The 16,853-nt window shown below is 38.3% G+C and overlaps 1 protein-coding gene across 1 annotated transcript in view; it reads right to left on the bottom strand.

The window, feature by feature from the left end:
- Window positions 1-16,853, bottom strand: part of PIGN (phosphatidylinositol glycan anchor biosynthesis class N) — a 101,740-nt gene that overhangs the window by 18,477 nt on the left and 66,410 nt on the right. The window contains exons 17-23 of the mRNA XM_082281536.1: window positions 16,696-16,788; window positions 15,252-15,343; window positions 13,454-13,565; window positions 9,242-9,350; window positions 5,616-5,718; window positions 3,180-3,282; window positions 1,040-1,126 (exon numbers count right to left, since the gene is read on the bottom strand). Of these exons, the coding sequence (XP_082137662.1) occupies window positions 1,040-1,126; window positions 3,180-3,282; window positions 5,616-5,718; window positions 9,242-9,350; window positions 13,454-13,565; window positions 15,252-15,343; window positions 16,696-16,788 (699 nt within the window). The remainder of the gene's footprint in view (window positions 1-1,039; window positions 1,127-3,179; window positions 3,283-5,615; window positions 5,719-9,241; window positions 9,351-13,453; window positions 13,566-15,251; window positions 15,344-16,695; window positions 16,789-16,853) is intronic.

The following is a 16,853-nucleotide window of genomic DNA, read 5'->3' as shown; positions in this document are numbered from 1 at the left end:
CAAATGAAATTGATGCATTATTGCAAGGTGTCTCAGCTCTTTTAGGTATACTAAAGCAAACACAAACATCAAACATCTAGCAAATCATTTTGCCTTCTTTCTTAGCACTAATCTGCCTTCTTAAATTGGTATCTGTTACACTGTGTCTGCTGCAGGTTCCCAATGTCCAACAACACGGTTTCAAATTCCAAAAGCATGGACTCTGTGACTGTGACCCACCCTTTCAGATCTGGTTATCTGACAAACTGTAAAGCCCATCTCTGTAGGAATCAGTACTGAGACAACTTCCTCCCCAGCTACAATAATTCACCTGCACTAAACTCCCCTGTGTTCTAGACTGGCCCACTTTCTCTTCGATTTGCCCACCCATCATCCTTGCTGCCAAATAGCTCTCACTTAATTGCAGTCCCACAATGAAAGAGAAAAATGACAATGTTATCAAAGTACATTGTTTAAAAAAAATAACAGCTGCATTATCAGTTACAGGAATGCAAACTAACTGCTATGTTAGTGAACAAACAGCTGTTCCCTCCTAAGCCCATATAATTTCTACCAGAAGAAATCACTTATGATATAAATAATTCTCAGCCATATTCTGGGAACATGTTTCACAAAGAGCCTGCAGGAACTTTCCTTCTTGTTTCATCTGCTTGCTACCTAACGTTTGCTTCCTTACACACTGCCATACTCTAAAAATGAGAATAATATCACCTACTTCAACTGATTTGTGAAGGTGAGCAAGTTCCCTCCTGCCAAAATGTAATGAAACACAACCAAACTGAAAACAGAACTCCTTAGAAGAAAATTTACCTCAACTGCAATGGTCCTAAGTGGACAAGGAGCCAGATTCTAAAACAGTGCATTTTTAACTGAGAAAAAAGCGTAATGTACAAGACCATTGCCTTTTGAGCAATATGAGTCAAATCACCTTTATCAGCTTCTGTTCCCAGTGAGTACCAGGCTACAAATTTTGATTGCAGATCCTTTTGAAACAAACCCTTTTTTTCCCCCTGGAATGCAGCAAGCAGCAAAAGGATACAAAGAAGAAGGACCTCCGGACGTCATCCAGGTGGAGCTGTCGAAACTGAGTTATATCCACAGCACAGGTGAAGTTGAAAACAGCAAGCTGGAAAGACAGCAGAAGAAATCAATACTAAATATCAACTAATGGACTTTGATAGAGCCACCATATTTTTACTGAAATGAATGAGAAAGAAACCTGCTTCCCTATCATCTGTTATTAGAGTACTATAATAAGGACTGCAAACCTTTCCCATGTTTTCATTATACTTTAATGAATTAATGAATCTGCCAGAAAGACTGTACAAGTGAGATGATCAAATGAACAGTGGAGCTTCCGCTGTTATCTACACTAAAAATGAACTTCTAAGCCTTAGATTTATAATCATCTTTTTTCATCAGAAATATTCCTCCTACACACATACACTTCCACTGCTCACATAAGCATATGGATAAAGATCCTCAAAAAATAAAAGACTGCAATTATCCTCATTTGACTTATTTTGTGAGTGAAAATAGTATAATACTCTCCATCTCCTTTACTCAGTTCTCAGCACAATATCACTTGACATGAAGAAAAATTATCTTCATGGAATTTAAGAGGTCAATGAACTCCTTTACACTGGGGAAAAGAAAAAAATCAAGTAATAGACATTCAACACTGATAACATTTTAATTTAAAATAATCTCTCATCATCAGAGAATTGAGCTGGTTTCTCTAATACAAGATTTACTTTGCAGCATATATTAACAGGCATTCTAGGGATCATATTTTCTAATGTAAAAACAGGAAGCAGGGGTAAGTATTATTGTTCCTTTCACTTGAGAATGTTGACATACAGGGAGTGACACCTTCAAACTGAATTATAGCCTACCTATGTTCTTTTCATTTGCATTTGATTAATAAAGTGTTCATGGTTTAATACTACTTTAATAGAATTTTATTTTACAATAAAGAGAACACCAGACTAACATCAGACAGGCAAGCATCTCAGATGGCTTGTAACAAGATGCAAAAGATAGTGTGGGTTCTAGAGTGGAAGAGAAAATACATCCCACAGATACTAAACACCTTCAGTCGCAATCGTGCCATCACACTAAGTGTAATTTTGATATTCAGGTTCCATTTCTATTGCTTAAGATGCTACAAAACACACACAAATTATCATAAGTAAAGGTAGCACAAACAGAAAGTGATTCCTGGTTTTACTTCTGTTTTTTAGCCTTGAATTGGTAGAGCCTCTCTCAAGTTTTGAAACTGTCTTCCTTGTAGGAGCACCACAAAACCACAGTATGTGTCAGGTTCAATCTGATGACTGCCTTGGCTCAGGTTTCAACCTCCAGGACATTTCCCTAATTATGAGCTGCAAAAGGAAGGAAAAATGTGTACCAACACTTCTCTTCAAGTGACTCTGGCCACTCCCACGCATCTGTACCCAGGAGGGCTCATCTGGGAGAAGCCAGGGAGAGCTGTGGTGCACACGCACCTGGCTCCAAGGACCCAAACCACTGTAACTGGCACTTCGGATCTGGCCAAAACAGTGCCACAGCTCCAGTTTGTTCAACCCTAGACCTAATCTAAGAGCTAAGTTGCAGCGTGAGCAGCATGGCCTTTGCAAATTGTTGACAATATACTAAATTTTAAGGTGGAAGAAATTGTACTGATTACAAAATTCCCTCTTCTCCTCCAGGCAAATCTGAGAGGGTGCTATTTCCAAGTTAGTTTCCAGTTCCTTGTCAGTATAAACAGAAGTAAGTCTCCATCTTTGAACAAAGACAGGACAAACTCAAATGAAGATTTCTAATATTTCCTATGGGTCTTTTCAGAAATCAAGTAATTTTTTTTCAGCCTCTCACTTGTGAGTCTGTGATCAGACCAAAAAAAGTACAGTGACATTGTACTTACTCCGAAGAGTTACTGCACCTTATGCTGAATTATCACTACATTTGACAGAGAGAGCTCTGTAGCCTACAGACCATACCACTGTGTCTTACTAAGTCAAACTGTCTTCCTGCATTCCTAGAAATGGCTCTGATGTGCAATATCTTCAATAACATGAGTTACAAGTCTTTCTTACAAGGTCATATTCCTAGTTCATGAAACAGCTAATACTGGCTTCCCAAACTGAAAAGATGATATATCTATCAAGAGCTGTTACCTTTGGTTTGAGTGAAAGACCATAGTGCTGCAATGCTTCTTGTTCCATATTTATCCATGCAAACATCAAACCAAACAGTGCCAGTGGAAAGAGAGCTTCATATCTGAAAAGTAACGTAATAATCATAGTAAGTGCAGTCACTGACAACTAATTAACATCAAATGCTGACATGTTTCTTTTTTCTTCACACAAAGGATATACCAAGACCTAGTGGCATTCTCCCCCTTCTCTCCCCATTTCTGAGTACCACAGTTGGTTGAATTTTAAAGCCATACAGTAGTCAAATGGCAAAAGTAGGAGAAACAGAGATTGATTCAGCTTTGTCATGTTTTGCATTTTTTTGTTTAATGGCTGCCACAATGTTGCATGAGTACCTTTCTTAATTTTAACAAAACTGGAATAAAGTTAAAAGAAACAGGAAAAAAAGAAACATATTTGACATTCATTTTCTGCAAAATGAGAAATTTTTTAATGAGAATGACTTGGAACTGAGGGGTTACAGTCCAACTTAAACAGCAACTAGAGATTGTCTCTGTAGGACCTGATCACACAAACTCATTATGGTGACCTCAGTTTGGCTCTTAGGAAAGAGACATCTGTATAATAAAAAGAGCATTACATTTTACTTCAGTGAAATGTTCTTTTCTTCACTGTATTCCAATCCTTCACAATAGCAGCATCAAGTCACACTCTAACCATGGCCACTAAGCTGTTCTAGTTACACTCTCAACCTCTGAGGAGTACTTCTGGCTCCTACAGCACTCAAATTCCAAAGTATGAGTGTACATATGTGAGAGATTAAGACCCCAAGATAACATAAGGGTATAAATTGAAACTGGATAATACTCATTTTCTCCAGTTGCACTTCATGGTACCTCCTGTGTTTTTTTCTTTCAGGATAAAATTATAATACTGTCACTGACTATAATACTGGTCCTGACAAGATTGTAAATGTTTTTCTTTTTATTTTTTCCTTCTTATACACACACCTGTTTGTTTAAAAAATAAGAAAATCATTGCAGTTAATCTTGGTATTGTTTCCATTGGGCTACAAAGCAGTTTCAAATTGGAACAAAAAAATTTGAGTAGACATTTCCACTTTAATTATCTGAATGACAGGCAGCTAAACATGAAGACAAAACAATTGTGTTGTCACTAATAGAAACACTACAACCCTTACAATGGTCTACACTTGCCTACAGATTAAATGCCTTCAGCTGAGCTGTTGACAAGTGGTTGTATGCAATGCTGTTCAGCTGGCTTCAGTACTTCCAGTTAACTACCCCTAGAGAGGTGCTGCAATTACCCTGGCTATGTGCTGGGTTATCAGGACATGGTATTAGAGTGCACTGAGGAGAGAAACACAGGACACTTTTGGCACCAGTGCCTTGGGTTTTGTTTTCTTTTTTAAGAATTGTTCCAAATTTTTTGGGTCTATTTGGACATTGTAGGAAGACAGCAGAGAGCTGTCAGCATTTACATGGTCTGGTGCAGGGCCAAAATACAAAGAGGGAGATTGCCAGCCTCAGAGAGAACAACATTCATGCTTTATCCAGTAGCCAGCACAGGCTAAGAAGGTTGAATGTAAGAACAGGTGTGCAGTCAGGAGCAACATTAGGATCAAAGTCTTAATAGGGAAGTGGGAGAAAGAGGATGCAGAAGATTAGAAGAAAAAGGAGATGCTTCAACTAAAATGAGAGTATCCACAGGAGACAGCTATTGTAAAATGTCTGCTGCAAGATGTTTTATTCCACTTAATTTTCCAGTGTAATTAAATTCAGAGAATAAGTGGGAGGGGAGGCAGAAAGAACAGTTCTTATACTCCCCATTAATTATGCTCTTAAGAGCTACCAAGTCTGAAAAAAAAAGAAAGGGTTGGCTGACACAGTGTTTTCTTCATTTAAAACATCAGAGAAATTGACTTTTATCCAAAAAGAAGAAAGGCCTGGTCTTTACGGGAAACAACATCCCTTTGAAAAAAAAAATTACTTCCACAAAAATCTCTCAGAATAAAATTTTCCCTCATTTTAGGACTACCTGTTTCCTGGCATACATCATTTAAGCCATAACTAGACGCCAGTGCTGAGCAGCTGGGAGAGAAGCTATTTCCTTTTGTTTGCAAAAAAGCACATGTCAAAACAACAAATGGCATAAATTAAACCAAACTTTCTTATTTTGGTGCAAGGTTGTTTGAACACACACCCTTCCAGCCACTGCCTTGCCTAGCTGAAAGGAATGTCCACAAACTAATGTTTATAATGCAAGAAGGAACATGAAAGTTCCCCTGAAATTTTATTTAGTAAACTAAACAAGGAGATAAATGCTGGAAGCACGTGTTACACCTTTAATAGAAATGTGCATGAGATGAAGCAGTTTCACATATAGCCCTGGATTTTCATATGTAAAACCAACCCAAATAGAGTAAGAATGAAGTACCCTGTGCTGAAGAGCAGGTAGGTGGACATCAGGGAGAGCAATATGCTGAACAGTCTCTGAAAGAGAAACGTGGGGCTCAGTAGCAGCAACACTGGGGAAGAAACTGCAATAATAAGAAGAGATCCATCAGTCACATCGTGCAAAACATTTCATACTCAGTAACAAGATAACTTTCCTCAAATCTTGACATTTTATGTACAGAAACTCAATACAGATCATACATGACCCGAGTTACTTTTGCTAAAGAAAATCCAGTGTTTGGAATGTTTCACATTCATCAAAAGTAGTTTCAGTTCTGTATCATTTTAATTCCCTGTCTTTCTACATCACAGCCTTTATAATTTTTCATGAACTGATGTTAGTAAGTCTTCAAGATGATGCAGAAGCACTACCCTAAACCCCAGTCAAACTTGACTGTTTAATACTACTCTGAGAACTACTTACCATGGCCCTGAGGACCCCTGGCAGCTCAAAGACTGCAGTGACAAAGCCACTGCTCCACTGTACTAGAACCACAGAAAGGCTTGGGTTGGAAGGGACCTTAAAGATAACCTAGTTCCAACCCCCTTACCATGATCAGGGATACCTTCCACTGGGACCAAGTTGCTCAGAGCCCCATCCAACCTGACCTTCTAACCTTTGTAATTCAATTAGGGCTACTGCAAAAGTGAGTAAGAGGAAGAAAAATAGGAAAGATGGCCAAGGCTTTAAGATGGGAAAGGGAGAAGGAAAAGCATTGCTCTGATTTAATCTTTAAACCTGATTTTTTTTCTTCGTATGAAAATTGCATGTTTATAAAAAAGTATGCTGACAAATAACATTCATGTGATCCTTTGTTGCAGTATAGTAACTTCACATTACTGAATCATTCAAAGGCTGCATCAACAGTAAGTCAAAATTAATCATCACTCTAAAGAACACAAAACTATAAGACATGGGAAGTACTCGCTTGTGATTATCATCATTGTATACATTAGTATTTATAGTAAACACATCAGTGAAAGAGGTGAGGAGGTTTCTATGTCCTAAGTCAGTGTGTTTTATTTCCTGGCTTTCAGCCTTGGCCACTGCTACAATTACAGAGTAAGTGAATTCAAGGGGCTCCAAGAAGGCCCAATTCAAGGAGGAACTCCAGGGACCTCACTGCAAGTCAGAACAGCTGGAAATAAATTCAGCATGGCAACTGGCCTCTGTGAATGACACTCAACATATCAGATGTGTATCACTCTGAGTACAATCCTAGATGAGAACAGATGAGTGGCTGGTAGATGATAATTAATCTTTCTCTTCCATCTCTGGTGTGATACATCAGATATTAATCCTAAAAAGATCTGCACATTTCTGGCTGACCTAAACAAACCTCTGTGTATGACCCCTGTACACAGTTGTGACACCAAATTCCTCAAAATTTGGCAGGTTGCTACAATAAATTTCCACAGGTGAAAATTTAAAGACATAATATACATTCATTTAGAAATATCTGCTAATATTAAGATGGTTCTGAAGGGCATGGGAAGCAGTTGAATTAATGTTACACCTCCTGGTTTTGCCTTTATGTTTTTAGTTAAGTACACTGCATGAACCATACAGTCTAACAGCTAAAGCCAGTTGGACACAGGCCTGCAGGAACCCAGCCATCACTAATTCATTTGCCTGGTTCCCCAAACACCAGCCTGTCTCAAAAAAAAAAAAAAAAATTAGGTCAAAGTTAAAATTTAAACAGTTAGGCTTCATATTAATCAGAATAAATAGCTGGGAAGGGTGCAAAAATTCCCTAGAAAATTTCAGAAGTATTATTAGTATCCTGACACAATAATAAATCAGTATTATTATGAACAAATACTGATAACTGTGTGTTTCTGGGTCTATAAATACACAGAGACATGCAAATTGAGAGTTCAGTAACAGTGCCATTCTTCTACAACTAAGCAAAAAGCTAAAGAGGAGCTGGGCCACCTGTAATCCCATCAACCTGGAAAAACTACAATGAGTTTGGTGCCTTAATTCTTATGGTGTGTCCCATCTGGTACACAATGGCAACAAGGCAGGTGCTAGTTGTGGTTATGGTAATGACAAGGCATTTCTCTCCAAGAGGAGTACTGAGGACATGTTGGATGCCTTGGTGTTTTACCTGCTTCCTTCTGTGTTTAATTATGGAGAGCAATTTCAGCAAGTACACAAAGCTCCTACCTTGTATATCATATTCACTTAGAATGATTACTTCCAGTCTGAAAGACTTTGCTAAAATATTCAATACTACTGTGGCAGCAAGTAGACATTTTGAGTACCTACAGTTTACTTCACTGTTAGCTTTATTTTTATCATCACCCACAACAAAGAGAATTTCTAATATACTTTTTCCTCATAACTCTAAACCTCTCTGACTGCCTGAATCATCTCTTAGATGAAAAATGTTTCTCTTTCATCCTTACACAGGAGAGAAGTATAACCTTTACACTCAATTCCTGCTCCAGTAAGCCAAGCAGGACTTCATCGATTTCATTGACTTTACAACTGCAAGAAATTCATCCACACAGAGTTCCCCATTTAGTTTAGCAGGCTACAAAGAGTTAGTGGAGCATGATGGAAAGGCAAATGCTCCAAAGAAAGCTACATTACTAAGAAAGCATTGCTCACACACACACTGATCACAATCACTGAACTTCATCTTGAATCCATTTGCTCAAACAGAAGCAGGATTGCTAAAACTGACAAGATCTGCTTAAGTTAAAACAATGTCACCAGTACAGGAATGTACAACACAACCAGCAAGTAGGTAAAATGCACCACAGTTCTTTCATTAAGTTATGCTTAAATTCCTGATCTTGGCCCGTATCAAAAAGCTGCTATCAAACTTTGCACGTGATATGTTTAGCTCTAAAACAAACGCCACATTTCAAATCACTCAGGGATAAACAATGCTTAACATTTTCTTATGGAGACCTATAGAAATTATTTTCTAGATAAAAATATGAAAGGCATTCCTTCACTGCATTCCAGAACTCCAGTAACAATTCCATTTGCTCTGTTTAATCACACTACGATTTTTTGAGTGGTGAAAAATTCAGACTTGTAAATTGCTTTTTTCTTTAATAATTAGATTCTAACAGATATCAAAAATATACTATCATCATCATTTCACAGGTATTTTGCAAGGCAGCTCTCAAAATCACTCCTACACCCCAAGGTTCTCTGCCATCAGATGCAGCTTCAAGTTTACACGGAATTACAGCAACAACCTTTGGTCATTTCCCTATGCTCAACTGGACTGCTTGCAGAACATCTCAGATCACCCATATCTGACTCCAAGTGAAACAAAAAGGGAATTTATGCCATTATACCCCAAAAAGGGATCTTCAAAATATTCAGAACACCCAAAATAAAAGATAAAGCTGGTTGTAAATCAAAGGTATTTGCATTTTATCACAAACTTAAAAAGGAGTAATATTTTAGAAGACTAACACATTTCTCAAAAAAACTCACTTAGGAAAGCAAACATACAGAAGAACTATCAGCAGTCAGATAAAGGAAAGTAAGATGCTAACGAAAAAGTGACATCATCCCCCACCCAACCTCAGACTCCAGAAACTGCAAGCATAAAAGTTTGAGAGGGAAGATTTTCTTACCTAGAGTCATCCAGCTAATAATTTGATTCATTACAGGCAATCCCTGTTTGTTCTTAAGACTGTTATGGGTACTGCTCACAACATATGTTGAAAGTGCAACACTGAACATCTAGAAAGAAGAAATCAGACAATGAAACAAAATTCACGCATGGATCTCTGCCATCCCATACTAAAGATGTAAATATGCTTTAGAGTTGCATAACACCTCATCTGAATCACCATAAGAACAGGAAGTCAAATATATAGCATCAAAAATTTAGAATTTTTTATAATTTACAATTACCAGCTTTTTAAAGCTTCTGTCTAAATTACTTTTTATTAGTATTCTTATTATTTACTTGTGCTATTTTAAAGTAGCATACACAAGTGACTTGGATCACTGATTTGACATGATATGCTCTTTGTCAAGAGTAACTACTTAAACACACATGCAAACCACAAAAAACACGCCCCCCGCCCTTCAAGGTGCACTTGTCCTCAAACAGCAGCCACAAAGAACAAGCAGAGCCTTTGGCTTTGCTGCAGAATTGGGTAAGGGCAAAGGGGAAGGCTCCTGTAAGAAGAAGCGGAAGAAACTGGAGGTGGATTTTAAGAGATGGAAAGAAGTTGTTGGGCTTTTTCCCCCCAATTAAACTGACTGAACCACCTCAAGCAGAGCCCTCTGCCTTGCAGAAGCAGAGAAGCTGGAGAGGTATTTTTTTCTTTGACTAATTCAAGAGACACCATTCAGTCATCAAGTACATGCAAAAAACCTTATGAAAATTACCCCATGAGTCAGTAATTTTTGAAAGGTGACAATTATCCAAGAAAACACTTGAGCCAAGTCTTCAATTACTGCTATTTATTCACAACTCTGCAGTTCCACTAAAAGGCAAATCAAGCATGCACAGTACTTTGCAAACATGTGCTTTAAAACTGCATTACAAGATGTAATTGCTGTTGTGGCTTTTTTAGTGCACAGCAGCTACACTGTTCACATCTATCACTTTTTACCATATGAATAGCTGCTATTTCCCTGCTAGACGCAGTGCTACCTAGTGGGATCAGCCCAGAGGATACATTTAGCATCAGCATTCTTTTTTGGCAAGTTTCACAGGTGCTCAGTATCTGCTGCTTCTATTTAATTTCAGGCCATAAGAACATGTACCTTGTATTTCCCTGTGACACCAACACCCGAGGTCAAAACATTAGGCATCCAAAAGCTCAGGGAATTGGACCCTTTAGACCTCTGGTGTTTACTTTGGACACTTTTGCTGTATTCAGGTCAGATCTCTCCCCTTTGATATATCTTATCGAGTTCTTTTTAGTGTCATGAGTTCTGCTAATCCCTCTGATATCCCTTAGGCACTGGCGAAGTCCCTTTGCACTGACTTTGTGCCACTCTCCATAATATATCCTGTGCCTTGGAAGACTTGTCCTGGCAACATTAGTAAGCACAATGTACTGCTGCTAGATCTATGCCAGTGTCCAGGGAAGGGCTCAGCACGTGCTTTTGAGAATCTGTGTTTGCCATTTAAGTAAGTTCAGACAGCTCTTGGCTTCCACCAACATCTCCAGGACTGAGCAGAAGAAACTTGGAGGTGCACACAGAGGTCTCCAGCTAAGAACCTGTCTCCCTTCATCCTTCACAACCTTATTTGATGCTCAGAAATAACTCTTGAACATCTTAAGAGCAGGTCTCAGACAAACATACCTGCGGGTCACAGCTAGAAAGAAGAAACCAAGGGTGACACCTGCAGTCCTGACACTGCCAGCAGCTCTGGCTGGGAGCCCTAAGCATCAACCATCATAACAACCCATAGGGAGAATGGCAGGAGAAACAGCGTCCTCAGCTGGGCACAAGGCTGGTTGAAAACACCCCTCCTGTCCCCTGGTTCCACCACTATGACATGGATTCCTACTGTTTACTTCTCCTATTTTAGAAGACGTGTAGATGTTGCACTTAGGAACATGGTTCAGTGGTGGTCTTGGTGTTAGGTTAATGGCTGGACTTGATCTCACAGGTCTTTTCCAAGCAAAATTGTTCTATAATTCTAATTTAGAGGAGGAAACTAATAAACTGACCACCTTGGACCCACAGGAAGTCCAAGCCTCCTGGGAATAATAACTTGGTGCAACATTATCAACCAATGAAAACAGCATGATTTCAGTACTGTGGCAAAAACCGGACATCACCTATGAAACTGATGGCAAAGAGAAACTGGTGCTCTCTCCAGCAAAAACGAAGTTATACAGTAAACACTGCAGCAGTCTAGCTGATGGACTATGAATGACTCCTGTTTTCATCATTACTGAAGCCTTAATGACCTCTCAGAGATCATAGAGTTAAAGAATTGTTTAGGTTGGCTCAGGTTTAACTCATCAGCAACCCCAAACATTGAGTAACAGTGTTATCAGAGGAAAGCATAACCTTTGATGGCTGCCTCCAAACACCACCTATGGAGCACCTGAAAAACCTACTTTTAAGAAATCCCTTGGCAGATGCAGAGAAGGAACCTGATTGAGTGTGCTTACCTATTTGAATTTCAGCGGCCTGACCACCGTTTGCCACTGAAAAATAGGTATTTTCCCCTGACTAGGGGATTCATCTCACCTTTAAAACTGTCTGGGAGCTGTAAATCAAAACTCAGGATTTCAAAATGCTCCCAATGAGCATTTTTGAAGATTACCGCTTCCTGTTCCCACTGAGAAGTCCAACTCAAAGGAAAATATAAAAGTAGAATTAGGGAATTCCATTGCCTAGAAATACTAGTATTCTGACAAGCATTTTCCTTTTGTATTCCTGTATGTTTCAAAGCCGCTAAATGTAACCTAACCTCAAAACAAGATATTTACCTAGAAACACATATAATGCCTCTGTAATGTCCTTTTCTTCCTCTACATCTGAATAATATCACTTCCCAATCCTTCCCTTACCCAGAATGTGAATGGTGGATCCCATATTTTCCATTCCCAATTAAGGTACCAAAACAAAAATCTAATAAGAGACTAGTAATTAGATGTCACTATTGTAAAATATCTTCTGATTAAGAGGCAATTTCAGGAACTTTATGATCTTCTTAAAAGTTGGGAGGAAAATGAAGATGTTACTTCCTGAATAAGCAGGCAGAACATCTTCATCTAATTAAGTATCACTCTGTGAGTGGATTTCCTGATTCTCTAAGTTTGCTCAAGAATACTCTGGCATTACTTTTTTACTATGGACCTATTTTTTCATCATCATGAGATGCTGCAGCAGTTGGGTGGTGAGTTGGGTTGGCCAGCCACCTGCTGAGCTGGTCCCTCACTCCCCCATCCAGTGTAAGCTTTTTTCAGGTATTCCAGCAAGAAATCAATTGCTGAGTGTATGCTGGAAATGTATGTTCTAAATGCTTAGGAAAGGAACTGACATCTCTTTTCCACATGTAGGCTGAAAAAAGTAAGAGACATAACCACCAAATTTTACGTGTTCATGCTCAGGTAAAGCCATTTTAGGCATCCATTACTCCTTCCCTTCCTCCTTTCAACCAATTTGAGCTCCATACCTAAATCACAGATAGAATGAGTGCATTGCTTTGCTCAGCAAGAAACTCCAGCACACACTAAATCATAACCAATAAAGCTGGTCCTGAAATAAAACTAGTATCTTGTAATAAGTTGAGGGGAAAAAAAATAACAAAAGCCAGCAGACATGCAAGGTATTATTAGAATTTTAAAGCTCTCTAGAATTTAATTAGCTCCCAGTATGAAAAACACCTACCTATTTCATGAAGCTATAATTCACCTGAAAAAAGATTTAACTCACAGAAAACCAGCTCAGTATCAGTCTCACATTGTTTTTCTACAGCCAGAAACTGGAACTAGTTCAGCCTCCTGAACCAGCAAGCCTGTCCTTAGTGTGCACGGGCAACTACTGAAAAGGTCTTTGGAAGCCATGTACACCGACCAAAAGCAGGACAAACTCTCAAACTCCCCACACAGAGCATCAAAATCTATATGCACATCTATTTATCAATCAATATAATTATGCACAGGATGGGCTTTTGGGAACACAGCATGACTATGTTTAAATACATGCACATGGTCCTCTTGAAACAGCCAAGGAGAAAACTCTTAGGAACAGCCATTTTCTTCTTGAAAATTGTGGCCTTGGTTGAAACATGTTCTTAGAAAGTAAAAATTTGCACATAAAAACCCTCTAACATACAGAATTACTGAAAAGTAACAACTGACCTGATAAAAATATACTTTCAGATCTTCATTATCTCTGTACTTATTTTCACTTTTACAAAGAGATGCCAATGAGAAGAAAGATATCAAGAGGGTCAGCAAACCAGCTGCTATTCTGCAAAAACAAACAGAAGAACAATAAAATCCCAGAAAATATCATCAAAAATGTCTTTTACTGCTGTATGCTGTCTTGTTGCACTTGATATCCCACACCACATTCAACCCCAGAAGCACTTTGGCTTTCCTAATCTATCCTGAATATTCAGTGTCTCCAGGTTCCTCCTGGATCATCTAATCCTGCTTTCACCCCTGTGTTTCCTTTTTATGACTGAGCTGAGTCAGGAGCTCCCTGCTCCTACCATACAAGTTTTATTAATGTACTGAAAAGCCCTGACTTGACAGATAGTGCCACTGCTCAAAAACAGAAGCACCTATTTCTCACTGGGATTCTGATTTTTCCCTCTTGTATCTTCTCCTCCAGCACCAATTTATCTTCAACATCCTGAGGTGTCACATATTTTTAATTGCTGCTTCAAGTCTTTCCAGCTTCAAAACTCCCTTGAAAAGTTTCAGATAAACACAGTGTTTCAAAGGTAAAATGTTTCATCAGAAGAATAAATAGAAAGATGTACAGCCTGAGCAAGGTGAATATAAAGAAGTGTCAGAGAGGAAGATCTGATGGTAATTTAATTCCATTTTGATTTCTGAGCTGTGCACATACGTTCTAAAGAATAGAAAAACCTCAGTTGGGACCAGCAGAAATACATACAGGTGTACATACAGCTGAGAGGCAGTAATATAATCCAAGCAAATCTGTGCTGAATATTTCTAATGTGCCCAAGGATCAAGACTAAGAAGGGTTTTCAACAGACAGATTTAAAACACAGTAGAAAATATTGAGGCAGAATGCCAATAATCTTGGAAATATCTGGGCTCTTAATTCTACCTGCAATCACATATTACTGCTTAAATCCTGTATTTCACTGAGGAAAGCACCCTGGCTCTGCTGAGGCACGGTACCATCGCAGTCTAGGGTAAATTCACTCTTTCTGCAGTAACTACAATGAGACCACAAGCCTAACCCTTCAGGCCAGCCACCTGGATTGCATCCAGGTATGAGAGAACACTCCTATGACCAAAGAGTGGCTCACAAGAGGAGAGGGACAGATAACAAAGATGTACTAGAAAAACAGTGCAAATCAACAACTGTAGAAAATCAGACAAGCAATACCAGAAAGGAAGACTCAGGACAGAGATGCAGAAGTGGACAAAGAAGAGACACAGGAGACACTGAGGAAGAAGAGAGTTCTGCCTATCCTGTTTGTTTTATTTCCTTGAATATCTCATTAGGTACAGAGTGCTATTCAAAGACAGATTATTCAAAATTGCATGGATAAATTCTGAAAGATGCTGTCAAAAGTATATTGCTTTTGACTGAATTCTTATTCATGGATCATAGTGCTGTTTACCATATTTGCACCCCACTGAAGCTTCCCCTTTAATGATCACCTCTATTTTCCTGTAAAATTTGCAAATTTTGTATTATGAGAAATGTTTCCCTTGACAAGAAATTACAGAATAACACAAAGACCAAATGGATATGGCAAAAGAATTAGAAGTCTATTTTCATTCTCATTAGTGAATAACTGAGGTCTATATAATCATGTTATTTAAATTCTGAATTTCAACTCCTGTCTCAGCCAGATTTCAATAATACAATTCCTCACACATACCAAAAGGCAGCCTAAATTTTGAATCAAAGAGGGAATAAAAAATTTAAAGAACAAGATGAGATTCTTACACCAGAGGAATGTTTGGTTCTCTTCCTACAACAGGCATTAATGGAAATACTGCCAGGAGCACACACAGGAGAGTCCAGATCAATGCTTTTTTCTAAAAGAAGAAGGAGGTCATGTGGACAGACAATTGTCTAATCATAAAGAAATACTTCAGGGAACTACTAATAACTACTAGCATCTCCCATGAGCAAAGACCCTGCATTACCCAGGAGTAAAATTAGCTAAAAAAAAAAAAAAAAAGAGCACAGGGTCATTGGTATTACAGCACTTCAATTTAACACAGAAAAGAATTTCATTTACATAGCTGTCAAAATCCCATCAAAGACAATGATAATTAAAGCTAAGTTTACACTTACAAGCACCTTCTCAAAGCGTGGCCTTCACACACATTGCAGGCACCAGAAATCTGTCAATTGACCTTATAGAAGGAAGGCATAAAACTAATATTCTCAGAAGGTTGCAGCAGTTAATTAGTCAGCATTGAGAGAGAATACTCTGAGAATATGGTAACATTATCCAGTCTTTGCATCTATGTGCCATTTGATTTAGCCACCATAATCATCTAAGTAGTTCTCTAAACTCTTTGCTAGGAAGAAAAAAAACCCTATCCCAGGTGTTTTATTTAACTAAAAACATTAAGAGCTGTATCATTTTAAGTTTTCAAGTTCAAGTCAAATTCATATTCCTGAAAGGAAATTTTATGCTACAAAACATCATCTGTGTATATCCAGCTTGAAGACAAGTTACTCAATTACTCAACTAGAACAAAAAAATTGTAAATTAACAAATACAAGCCTCCATCTTGACAGCTCTTAGAGAGCAAGACTTAGCAATTTGACTCCTTTTCTCTATCCCAGGACCCTAGGTTTTAGGTATCCCCTGAAATAAGAGATGTTGGAATCAATTAATGGAAGAAATGTATCTTAAATTAAATTTCATGCCACTTCATGAAAATTGAGGGTTTTTCTTAAGAAAAACAATACAGAAAGCTGCCTCTGAGGAACAGTGTGTCCCAGCTGATTACAGGCACTAATGAATTGACAACTGCCTTTCAGTTATCTTCAATATTTTTTCTAATAAATGATCTTATTAGTTAAATGGTGACAGTTTCCCCAATTGTACATGTCAACACCATAGTCACTGCAACAGTTTGATAAATGGTGTGCATTTCATATGATTGAGTCAAGCATTTTTTAGTGATCAACAACAGAAAACTGATAGCTAACTCATAGCCACCTCAAAACTCTTAAGCACTCTTACGTTGCATAACAGATCTAGCCAGATCATACTAAATTCCCTTGCTTTGCTACATGCTACTCATGACAGAGATTGGAAAAAGAGCATAACTGAAAAGGAATTCAAAGCAGCATTCCAAAGCATTCCCAACATCCTAAGATGCAGTCCAGCTGTTCACCATTTAAAACCTTGAGCAAAGCAATACAATACCTTAGCTTGAATCCACAGCTGTGTGATCACTGGCCAGCCAGCAAAGACAAGAAGGCCAATGGTGAGTGCAGAGCGGTAGAAAAAGCTGAAGACCTAATTTAAAAAAATTCAAGAAGGGACTGAAAATCAAACACATTAACTCCTCAAAGAGGTAGAAT

This window comes from Coloeus monedula (genome assembly GCF_965178545.1).
Source record: "Coloeus monedula genome assembly, chromosome: 1".
NCBI classification, from domain to species: Eukaryota; Metazoa; Chordata; class Aves; order Passeriformes; family Corvidae; genus Coloeus; species Coloeus monedula.
The sequence above is the reverse complement of the archived record's forward strand: the minus strand, read 5'-3'. Positions and strand labels throughout refer to the sequence as shown.